This window comes from Panicum virgatum, chromosome 6K (genome assembly GCF_016808335.1).
Source record: "Panicum virgatum strain AP13 chromosome 6K, P.virgatum_v5, whole genome shotgun sequence".
NCBI classification, from domain to species: Eukaryota; Viridiplantae; Streptophyta; class Magnoliopsida; order Poales; family Poaceae; genus Panicum; species Panicum virgatum.
This window is the reverse complement of record NC_053141.1, coordinates 43065925-43077947: the sequence shown is the minus strand read 5'-3', so window position 1 is coordinate 43077947 and position 12023 is coordinate 43065925. Positions and strand designations below refer to the sequence as shown.

Sequence of the window (12023 nt, the reverse complement as noted above, 5' to 3'; positions counted from 1 at the left end):
CCCTCTCCGCTGAGGGGTCTAAATAGTATTTGCGGGGTCCGAGACCCCGCAGGAGGTCCGGGGCCTCCAGCTGTTTTGGCTGAGGGCTACCACCTCCGGGACACGTGGCGTCACCGGACCCTCCCCAAGCGAGGAGGGGGTCCGGGGCCGTTTGCCGGGAGAGTAGGAGTCGGACCCCAGGGGTCCGGTTGCTCAGCTCCTTTGGGCGTAGTTAAAGATAGCTACGAGTCTTGACACAGCAAGAGGGGGTACCCTAGTCCAGGGGTACCGACAGTGGCCCCCGGGCCCACCTCGGGAGAGGTACGAACCCGCAGGTGGGGCAATTATTGTGACACAATGCTGATTGTGTTGGCGTGCTCATGTCGAGAGCGAGTGCTCCGGACCCCTTCAAGGCCGTGGCACTTGTTGCCAGGTTCAGGTACTAGAGCGATCTCCGCAGGGCGGCGAAGGTGCATGCTTAGGATATGGAACCGAGCTAAGCGGCTGCTCGGACCTTGAACCGCTCAGGGAGCCAGCACTACTTCTCCGGACCCGGCTCCAGGCGACCGTGGCGAGCGGTCTCCGCCGGAGCAGGCCACCGGAGTGGACTTGGATCGACCGTGGCGAGCGGTCTCCGCCGGAGCGGGCCACCGGAGTGGACTTAGATCGACCGTGGCGAGCGGTCTCCGCCGGAGCGGGCCACCGGAGTGGACTTGGATCGACCGTGGCGAGCGGTCTCCGCCGGAGTGGACTTGGATCGACCGTGGCGAGCGGTCTCCGCCGGAGCGGGCCACCGGAGTGGACTTGGATCGTTGCTGGCGATCCCATGAATTACGTCACCGGGCTTTGCAGCAAGGTGTAGGAAACCAGGCCTTATACTAGGAAGGAGCCCGGGACCTCTAGGGACAGCAGACTCGGATACTAGGGGACTCGTAACAGGGCAGTGAAGTACGTAGGCTTAGGGTACATTACCAGGCTAAGCTACGCAGAACTTCTCTACCCCAGGATACGAGCACCACTTCTCCTGAGCAGGTCCCTAGGGGTCCGAACTGCCTTCCAGCTAGAAGGGGTGTCCCAACCCGACCACAAGCTAGCAACTCAATTTGGATTGTTAGCAACTAAAGAAAAAACTCCGTGCGGGGGAAAGAAACATGCAGGTTGAACGAACAAGTGCTATTAAGTTAAAGTAAAGATAGGACTGAGGAAGCAAATCTCCTTTATTGCTTGACTCGTGGTGTACATCAGAGGTCGGGATTACGAGGGCGGACCTCTACCGCTCTGGACCACTTGCTGGTGTCGCCTGTTTGTGCGATGGAGCCAGAGATCGGGTTTACAAGGGCGGACCTTTACCGCTCTGAACCACACGTAGGCACCAAATCATTACAAAGGAGAAACACACTCAATCCTATCTAGTGATATCCTACAGCCGTCGCCCCGCAAGGCGTGCACGTTGCTGGCCGTAGTGGAGCTGCCATCTTGGGGGCTCTTCTGAGTCGTTGGGGCGATGGCGCCCTGGACGTGCTTATACAGCATCATCCAGCATCACCTCGGGAGCTTGCGGGGCCCCTTCCCAGCACAAGAACTGTCCCACACTCAGATAGCATGAGAATAAATTCTTTGGCTTTGAATGGGGGTGGCCCTGCCGCTGCCGTCTGCCGTCGGAAGCCAGCCCGATGATTGCTCACCACGAGCTGGGTGCTCATTTGGATGAGCATGGAGCGTGGAGAAGGGCGGTCGTTCGCCGGCTCGACCTTGGTGCTGGCATTAGGCCCCCGCGCCTGGTGGCGGAATCCTGTCTGCAGCAGCACCAAAAGAGACTCGGTCCTAGCGAGGGAGGAGACGACGGTAAACTTCCCCCGGTCCACAGTGGTCGGCTCCTGGCTTCACATTGAGAGAAAGCCTTGAGCCGATGCCATGACGCCGCAGGGGAGTCCTGGTGGTTGCTTGAGAGAAAACCTTGAGCCGACGCGGAGGTGTTATAGGGTGGCGCACAGCGGGCGTCTCCGCTGCGCGCCACTGCGCCGGCTCTGAGGTGTCGCAGTGGCGATGCACAGCAGGCGCCGCTGCCGCGCGCCGCCGCACCGAGGGCGCTGCTGCCTCGGCGCTGTGACATGCGGCATAGGTGCCGCCATGCCTCTCTTCATCTTCTCGTCGCCGTTGCAGAGGATGAGCTCAACCCCAGAGGCGAGGAAGTGAGCGGAGATCTGACCGACGCTCGCGCGCAGTCCCCACGGACGGCGCCAAATGTCGCAGGCTTTTGGGGGTACCCACAGCCGGGTGGCGGAACACACCCACCTAATCCCCGAGGGGGTGAACTCGGGATTGCGCTAAGCGATTAGGCGATCTAGCTTGGGAGCAAGAGCGCAAGAACACACGGATTTAGAGTGGTTCGGGCCGCCGGAGCGTAATACCCTACATCCACTGAGAGTTGTATTGTTCTTGGGTTTGTGGATGAGTCTATCTTCTGCCTCCAAGTCCCCTCCTGGACCTGATCCCTCCTCTAACGGGCGTCTCCCTTTTATAGAGCAAGGAGGACGCGTACACCGGCGTCGGACTCCGACAGGTGGGCCCAACAAGGATGTATATTTTACTAGATAGTAGTGGTGCTACAGTGATAAAGAATCTCTTGCCGGATACACTTCATCATCCTGTAGACTCTCTGGCCGAGGGGGGTCTTCTCCTGTCTCATCAGCGAGGCGCCCGTTGAGGCAGTGTAGGTTGCGGCGTAGACTGTTGGGTCTACCGTGTAGGTGTTATAATACTCCGTCGCCGAGTTGTCGTGTCTAACTGGTGTAGCAGACTGACGTGCGTGGCGTGAGTGGCGCCAGCGGCTGTACAGTGTATCTTGGTAACACGCAGTCAACAGTACAGCCTGGCGAAAGCCTCCTCGGGCTCTGCTGTGGCAGAGCGTTCTTAACGCCTCCCGCATTGAATGCGGTAGGTGGCCAAGTCTTTCCGAGGAAGCTTGGCAGCCGCGCGCGTATCTGCGTCTGCGGACACGTGGCGGCTTCGGACCCCCCAGGCGGGGTGTCTGTTCCCTCTCCGCTGAGGGGTCCGAATAGTATTTGCGGGGTCCGGGACCCCGCAGGAGGTCCGGGGCCTCCAGCTGTTTTGGCTGAGGGCTACCACCTCCGGGACACGTGGCGTCACCGGACCGTCCCCAAGCGAGGAGGGGGTCCGGGGCCGTTTGCCGGGAGAGTAGGAGTCGGACCCCAAGGGTCCGGTTGCTCAGCTCCTTTGGGCGTAGTTACGGATAGCTACGAGTCTTGACACAGCAAGAGGGGGTACCCTAGTCCAGGGGTACCGACATATTGGTTTTAAAAAGTATACCTGAACTTAATTCCTTCAACTGTTTTCTATTGCTATCTTTTAAGGGACCAATTATATATATATAGATATATATATATATATGTATATATATATGTATGTATATATATATATGTATGTATATATATATATATATATATATATATATATATGATTATTGCTATCAGCATGTTTGAGCAACCTCAAGTGCTCTCAAAACAGTTATCAGTCAAACATCCTCCACTAGAATTGCTCAATGGATTAATTATAATTTTGAATCATATGGACATCAATATAGTACCAATAATCTTTATTCTTAGGATTTAGTATGATATCATTTCAGGTTCACATAATTCGGTATTATAATCAGGTTCAGTAACAAGGTAAGGATTCTAATTGGTAACTGATCTTTTTTTGTCATGTAGATTAAACACCACATAGGTAATTCTTTTTTCTTATCGTGAATATTTTCATCAGTAGAAGCAATGGATGGCCATCGACCATTTGGAGGTATCACAAATACCCTGAATAGCCGTAAGCGACAATCGCCGAATCATCCTGATAACCAAGATGTGGAAAATGGTAATTTTGTTCGTGTGATCTTGTTATAACCGTTTCATTTTAGTTTTCCATGCAATTCATAAACCACAACATTTTGTTGAGTGTGAATCAATTTTGGATCCAACTTTGCTTTTGTTATATCAGTTTTGAATCTTATATCATTTTCTAATATAATATAATTATTTTTTAAATATATGACAATTTAAATATATTATTATTTAAACACGTGCTTGTGTCATGTGCATCTCCACTAGTACACATTAACTTTACGTCGTTCAACCTCTACAAGAAAACTTGTTCAGAACAATTTGACCAAGTAATTTTTATACAAAACTCATCCGAATAAGATTCATACAGATAGTTTGAAACAGGCTCCGTGCTACTGGACACGCTGGCTGTGCTTGCAGCTGCATACTCCCCTGTTCGTGGAGTTGACACGCTGGTGAGCGAAATGCTTTACCGATTTGTGCATTGATTGTGGAAATTCAAAACTAGCACACACACTTTTGAAAATTCCAGTCTACGTTTCGAGCTTAGAGAAGCATGCGTCTGTGACAGCAATTGACACAATTATACCTTGACTACAATATCTTGCTACGCTTTTACAATATACTCAGCAACTAGAGCCTACACTGACACTTCCAAACATCTTCAACCAACTGTTCCATGTAGTCTAGAAACCATAAAGTCTCATGAGCATCCTCCACAAGATTCAGTCACTGTCTTGAGCAGAAAAAATCCCCTTCAGAGCATGGGGTAGGTCCAGCACAATGTCTGCGTATGCTGAAACACAGAACAGGAAGGGAGGAGCCAGATCAGAACAAGTTCCGCATAATAGTTGTACATACTGTATGGCAGGGTGAAGACAAAGTGGCAGGATAGGGACCTTCTGGTAGACACAAGGTCTTGAGTGCTTCCTCAGCATATGGAAGGCGAAACGGTACCGGCTGCGCAGCTGACGCACTGCTGCTTCGTGTGGATATTCTCTTTGACGAGCGAAGTGGCCAAGCCAAGACCCTTGCCTGACTTGGCAGGGTCAGAAGTAGATCCGAATATCGGATACTGACTGTGACCTTGCTGCTCAATTGGCAAACAGGTGCATATTTCAGTCTCTAGAAGAGGTAAAATATGCAGCTTACATATGCAAATGCCAAAGGCCAATGAAAAATAAGGGTAACAGTCAGCACGTTTAGAATCAGTAGGCAGCATTCAAGATGGTGCTAGCAAAATTAAAAATGAAAGACTGCTAGTTGTAGAATGAGGCTGTACTCAGAACATAACAGAACAGAGCTTGACCAATGCAAATCCTAGTATTAGCAGTTACTCCCTCCATCCCAAATTATTAGCCGTTTTGGCTTTTCTAGATACATCGATTTTGTTATGTACCTAGGCATGATATATATCGAGATACATAGTAAAAACTATGCACCTAGAAAAGCCAAACGACTAATAATTTGGGATGGAGGGAGTATTATCCTTACCACTCAAAATCCTCCAATACGAACTCTATCACATTGTAAGGAAGACTGTGAAACAGTTCGCCAATTTGGTTCCCATAGAGCTCCTTGATAAGACGAACCTTGAACATGAAATAGAACATTATAATTGACAATCTGCTGTCAAACAAAACACATTGCAGTAGCTGTATGGCCTAACCGTCTTCAGCTTTCACATACGAGCCTACTAACAATCTTTACAGGCAAAAATTCTAGCTCAGTTGATAGGCCAAACGATAGAATGCATCCTTGGCAAAAGGGAAAAAAGGATGCCATGAGCCCATGTCTCATCTGTATTCTTTTCTAATACAAGATTACAATTTTAGATACTGGAACAGAATAAAAAAATCAACTAGTATGACAGATTGGTCAGTTTATGCACAAAGTTATACATGAGCAAAAATTGAAGATTGGTATGCCATACACAGTGGTTAAATGCATATATATGTAGAACAAGAACACTAAAAAACAAAGTCCGAATATACAATAAAATACTCCCAACTATGGAAAACAGAGATCTGAAATAGTTGCACGCCAAAGGATGCTAGCCCAGTTGGTTAGTCACTCCGGCGGCACCCCTCAGGTCCTGAGTTCGACTCCCCGTGGGAGCGAATTTCAGACTGAGGGTAAAAAAATCCCCTCGCTGGCCCTGTGTGCCAAAGCACTGGTTGTGAGACGGCCCAAGTCGGCCTGAGGACTCTTACATGGCCCAGGCACAGTTCCCAGGGGTTACGTCTCCCAGTGTCAGGGCGGGGCCAGGGTTCGGGGATTTTCTCGGTCGGGGAAGCCGAGGCTTCTTCTTAAGTTAATACCGGTGGGGCGGTCTTTCCCCACCCGGCCGAGTTTTTTTTTTCTGAAATAGTTGCACATTTTCTGAAAATAATAGCTGCAATGAGCACAGCTCCTGTCATGGCTGCTGTCTGGCCAACAGTTTCCACTAGACACTAGCCTAACAAATAAGATGTGGTAGACTAGAGTTGTTTCAACTGTTTTAGATTGTGATGAATAATACCTAATTAGAGTTTTTGCAACCCAGAGTTGACAGATCATCTGTGACAGCAATTTTCTTTTGTAACTAGCATTACACAGAAGGGCGGGCCTGGTGCAGCGGTAGAGCCTACCGTCTGTAACCGGAAGGTCCCGAGTTCGAGCCTCAGCCTCTGCATATTTGTGTGGGTAAGGCTTGGGGCTTAAAGACAACCCTTCCCCAGACCCCGCACAGTGCGGGAAGCCTACGGCACTGGGTACGCCCCTTTAACTAGCATTACACAAGATAAGATAAGATAGGGAAAATGTGAGTATAAAAATTACAGATAAATTACATGTGGGAGTGACTCCTAATAGCTGATACTGACCTGCTCTCTCCTATCAATATAAGCCTGTAAAATTTCTTCAAGATGATCAATAAATTTCTGTATGGGAAAGCATGTTAGCACATAGAACTTTACACGCAATTCATATATAAAATCAACCGCTGTGAGAAAACATACGATGGCATTAGATGACAGGAGATCACTTTCCAATTCACGTATGGGCAGAAAGAATGGTAAGGTGTGCTCAATCAAAGTCATCTTTTCCAGGAATGACTTGCTTTCCAGAACACAATGAAATATTTCACAAGGCTCCCCTGCAAAATGCACATGTTGATCTACTATAAGAAATCATGTTAAGAGTTAGAGATGTATCATGTCTCTTTCATCCTTTTTGACCTAAAGACCACACTTCAGTTGATCCTATCATTCAGGATATCACAGATAGGCATGTGCCTAGTGCACAAAATTATGCTATAGTTTAAAGTGAACTACACACGGGGTTTCCATAACTGCTTGCTATGTCCAACAGAAACATCACACATCTTAAAAAGTTTCAAATAGGAGAACCATCTACTAGTGCAAAAAAAAAACAAAGGAACTAAAAATATTACTGGGTAATTACCGGCAAAGAATGTCTCAAACTGTATGCCAATTCTCGCTCCATCCAAGCAATAGATAACCTATTAAAGCGAAAAGATTTAGTTTTGATATGCTAGAATAACTGACAGATTAAGGAAAACTAAATCTAGAATTCTAGTCTTTACCGATGATGAGACTCTCATATGGGACACAATAATAGCATGATGGTGCAGCATAAAATGTACTGTACACTAATTCATAAATCATAACGGCAGCGTAGCCATGTACAAGCTGGCATAATTCATAAGGCACCTGAAAGTCCACAACACTGGTTTGACAGATAGATTGATTGTGGCAGTAACCAGTATAGAAGGTTTTGCCAATTCTAGACATAGAAACAGAATTTCAAATCATGAAAGACCATTACCCAGCCAACACAATCACTGGCTAGTATATCGTGATGCCATGCCACTAAATCCCAATCCGAACTTAGCTATCTCTTATTGCTGTAGAGCTAAAATTGAATAGTAAATAGTACATGAGCAAATAATGCTAACCTGGGCAAATCAACCAGGAGAAGAAAAAAATCCTACCAAAGTAGCACAAAACTAGATTGAAACAAGTCAACCCTGGATGCTAAGCAGATACAAAGCTAGATAGAAAGTCAATGCTCTGGAGAGCATGTCACCTTATTTCTAATCCTATATGTAGTCTTTGACTGTAATGGAAGATCTGCTGGAACATTTACTTGGTTAGCCATGGCCTTCCTGTCAGCCTCCATATGGACCTGGTCTACGAGATTGAGCAAACTCAACAAAAATTCACAATTCACAGAATGTGACATGAAAATGAGAAAATTAGGCTAGGCTGTTGAATCACATTAAATACCTTCTCACGGATAGTAGCCAGCAAACCATCATTCCAGTCATCATCATCTATTGAAATCTCTACAGAAGACCAAAAAATGGTGTTGGCAACTCTCCAAGAGAACAATAGGATTCAGAGCACAACAATGTTGTGATGCTGGCATTAGAACGTTAATTGCTGCATATATTAAAAACCAAGTATGATTTGATGACTATGCCAGCAGTGCAGAGAATTACAAGACAAACCAGCAAACAAGCCAGGCATATTATCAGGCTATATCCTACTGAACTACACTATGCATTTAGTTCCTTTTGACAAAGGGCCATTTGCAATTCTGCCCCAATTTGATTTCCAACTGCATGTTTGCCCACCTTTTTCAAGTTTGCACCATTGCCCTACTTTGACAAAGCCAATGCACCGTTGCCCCTTGTGTTGCCATAAAAAAAAGGCAAACCCAGGGGCAATGTTGTATTGACTTGGCAAAGAAGGGGTAATGGTGCAAAGTTTAAAAGAGGGGGACAACCATGCAGTTGGAGGTCAAGTTCAGGGTACTTACGCAATCATCCCCATCAAAACGAATTTGTGTAGAGGTAAGATACGGGCAAGAAATGTGACAACTCTACTCTAGCCTGTTCAACACTGTGTTGCTAAGGCTCCCTTCCACCTAAACGCACAGCTATACCTTACCAACAATATTATTTTCAAAGACAATTTGAAATGTCGTAAACTTGCCTGCAAATATTATATCCAAACTCAACTTGAAGGAAATATATACCTTCAGCCTAATGAATGGACAACACTGATTTGTATTCCAACATGGAGAATTTATGTTGTAGACCTAATGTTCTTGATCTCTATCCCTGTGATCTACAGATCAAACCCCGCTAACTCAAGTATCCAAACCATCTAAAGAAAGTTATCAATTACAGCACATTGACACAGTTTGTTCAATGCATCATGCTTTCCATTTATAGCAGCAAGATGCTTCTGTTCATTGAACGCTTGGACCATTTAAGTTATAGTAAAGAATTTCTCAAATAAGCTATTCAGAACACTGATATTGTGACTACCAAATCCAGAAATATTCAAAATGACATCAGAGGTAGTGCGCCATTAAAACTATTATCAGTTTGTTGAACAGATCAGCACCAAATGAATGCACTGTCAGAATTTATTCAGCAACATAACATGATCAAGAAATACCTATTCTTAACATGAAAGTCCAAACTTGAAACATATGATGGAAGTTCCAATTGAACAAATATGACCCACATGATCAACAAGTGATTATTCTTAAATTGTGCAGGATTTAAATGTAGGTTAGCTGGTCAAGTCATCTATTCAACACTTCTTCTCAGAAGTAATTAAAAAATTTGTTCAAAATGATATGAAGCATAGTTAATAGCTTCATCTCGCCATAAAAAGTTCAAGGGAGACTAGTAAGTAATACGTGTGAAAGAGTATTATTAGTTCACCCATGCCCTATATCTGTGTGCATATCTAAGACAAGCTTACTTCCTAAAGAACTAGATAACAAAGATCCAATGTAGTATTGCAAAGTGTACCTTCAGTTTGAGCAGCTCGAGCACCCTCAAATTCTTTCTGTAGACGCTCAAATATCAGCTTATCAGAATCCCTAGAAAAATAAAATTAAAGGAGTACATTTACAATAAGCCCACGACACACTTCAGTAAAGATGCAAATACATTGACATAAATTTAGTACAGATAAACTTAAGTTTCTCCTTTTCTTTTGCATGCATGGTTCTAGCAAAACACTAAAATTTATTTTGACTAGTTTCCCGTTCAAATTTGAGCAACATGACAAGAGGTACAACAGTTTGGAACAGATTTAGAAAAATACAGTTGAATTAAGGCTGAACAGTGGAGGAATGAAGGAAAGCAAAACAAAAGTTACTAACTTGCAGTTCGCAGTAAGCTCTCAGTTTGAACAAAGAAACAAGAATTTTGCTATTGTAGTACATGGCAAAGGACCTAAACGATAAATCGATAATTATCTTAAACAGTAAGCTGGTCTGCATCTATGAGAAGTTCTCGCGAAGTTAAAGGAGTACCGTGAAAGGCGCTCTTTCAAATCTTCATGCCTTTTGAGGATGTTTGATACTGCAAAACAAAATGTTCAAAATACTAAGAGTTAAGACAGCACATTTTACATGCTAAGCATGTAAGGGATAGAATGCCCCATTCATGACACAAATAATGTTCCGAGGGAGAAAGAAGAAGGTTATTACGCCTTGCCCGTGTGGTCTCAAGTTTTGCATCTTCATCCCTTGCATAAGTCTGAGGTAAATGAAAGGATAGGCGGAAGAACTCTTAACACCCCACAGAGCACATCCATAGAGTACTAAGAAGAAATCAGACAGGAAAATGATAGCATACCAATTCTGATAATGATTGATGGCGCCTCCTTAGTTGCTCAACATGCTGCAAAATATGAAAACATTAAGGTGCTGCTATGTTCAAGAACATAAACAGTGCTCTGATGGTGGAATAATAACTCCCATATTTTTCTCGTTTTACTTTTCTGTTGTTCGGAGTCCTTTGCTTTATTTGTTTTGCAAAAAAATGGCATTAGAATACCAGGTTGGGAATAAAGAATAGATGACTTAACAAAATGAAACACATTAACCCTTTGTAACCATCACTTTATATCAAAAGAATTCAAGGAATGTTTCGATCTATCAACAAACCATAGACTTGCTCATTTCAACACGGACATTGAACAGTACAATTTCCCCAATTACGCAAAGCGACATAAAACGGAAAAAAGGAACAGGAAAATAATTAGAACAGCAGCTCCGACGAGTGCTCGATCTGCTTAGGGCTCCTCAAATTTGGAGAGGGACGGCCTAGCGCTTAGATTGGAGAGCTACATGGGAACTTCCGTTCCAGAGTACCCGAATCTGCGAGTGTTCGACGGATTCGGAGATGGACGAGGTAGGGTTCGGTGAGAGGAAACCGGTTGCGAGCGCTCACCATGTGAAGGTAGTCGTGAGGAGGCGAGGCGCGGGAGCCCATCGAGTCCCCGACACGGCGCCGGCGCTCTCCCTCGCGTGAGAAGGAACGCCGTCCCCGACCAGGGCAAGATTACCCGTCCCAGTTGATGCTCAAGCAGCGGCTCCGGCGTTCGCCGCCGGGATCCCTTAGCACAGGGGTTGGGTGGGGGCGGGGGTTAACCGGCCGCAGGAGTAGACGCCGGTGGCTGGCGGTGTCTCTGTTGCTATGGCCGGAGGAGGAGGGAAGGAGAAGGCCGGTGGGCCGGGGGCATGTCGTCCATTGTGCTCCATACGAAATGGGCCGCTGCATTGCTGGACATGTCGGCGCGGAGCCCAGTACTGTTAATAAAGCCTGAGCCCAGTTCGGAGTGGGGAGCTCCGAAGGCAAAGCTCGCGAAGAGACGGGTGGGCGGCAGTGAGCAGGTGCCAGTGGCCTCCTGGTTTGCTCGGGAGATGGCGGACGCCGTCAAGGACGACATCGCCGGGTTCTACAGGAGCTGCCCGACGAGCACGGCCACGGCTACGAGGAACTTGGCCGAGTGCCCGAGTTCGAGATCTTTTCGCCGGTGATGACTGCGCCAGGAGGGGAGTTGGAGCTAGCGGGATATCCGCTGGTGCAAAGTGAAAAAGGACACGAGATGATTCTACTCGCTGGTCTTTGCCCAGCGCTCACATATCATCATGCGTCGAGCACCTGATTTCTCGATCTAGCTGTGCCGTTGATATATGAGTACTTTCTTTTTTTTCTTCTTAGACCTCGTTTGGTATTTTAAGTTGTTGTGATGTTGTCACATTAAAGTTCGGATGTCAATTCGAATATTTGGATGCCAACTTAATATAAAACTAATTGTATAATTATAATTTATTTAAAAAAAATGTATAATTGCAATTAATGCACGTATAGCG

The 12023-nt window shown here is 46.0% G+C and overlaps 1 protein-coding gene across 2 annotated transcripts; it reads right to left on the bottom strand.

Moving 5' to 3' along the window:
• Positions 1-4143: 4143 nt before the first annotated feature.
• Positions 4144-11360, bottom strand: LOC120712773 (centromere protein O-like). Of its 2 annotated transcripts, none has more exons than XM_039998647.1 (13): positions 11098-11360; positions 10501-10545; positions 10353-10401; positions 10176-10224; positions 9667-9737; positions 8123-8181; positions 7983-8021; positions 7278-7335; positions 6833-6969; positions 6698-6754; positions 5328-5425; positions 4733-4923; positions 4144-4629 (listed from the first exon to the last, which is right to left on the bottom strand). In XM_039998647.1, the coding sequence occupies exons 1-13, from the start codon at positions 11137-11139 to the stop codon at positions 4559-4561; spliced, it is 966 nt and encodes a 321-aa protein (XP_039854581.1). In that variant the 5' UTR covers positions 11140-11360; the 3' UTR covers positions 4144-4558. The 2 variants fall into 2 exon arrangements, with proteins under 2 accessions (XP_039854581.1, XP_039854580.1); XM_039998646.1 differs by having other exon boundaries at positions 7923-8021; positions 11098-11359.
• Between the last annotated feature and the right edge of the window lie 663 nt (positions 11361-12023).

Bases quoted from the DNA above. Each gene is read 5' to 3' on its own strand.
- LOC120712773 (XM_039998646.1), bottom strand. From the start codon at position 11,139: ATGGGCTCCCGCGCCTCGCCTCCTCACGACTACCTTCACATG. The intron at 8,022-8,122 runs GTATTTAATGTG...CTCGTAGACCAG, and splicing joins TGGCTACTATCCGTGAGAAG to GTCCATATGGAGGCTGACAG. The intron at 5,426-6,697 runs GTCAGTATCAGC...TTCATGTTCAAG, and splicing joins ATATTGATAGGAGAGAGCAG to GTTCGTCTTATCAAGGAGCT.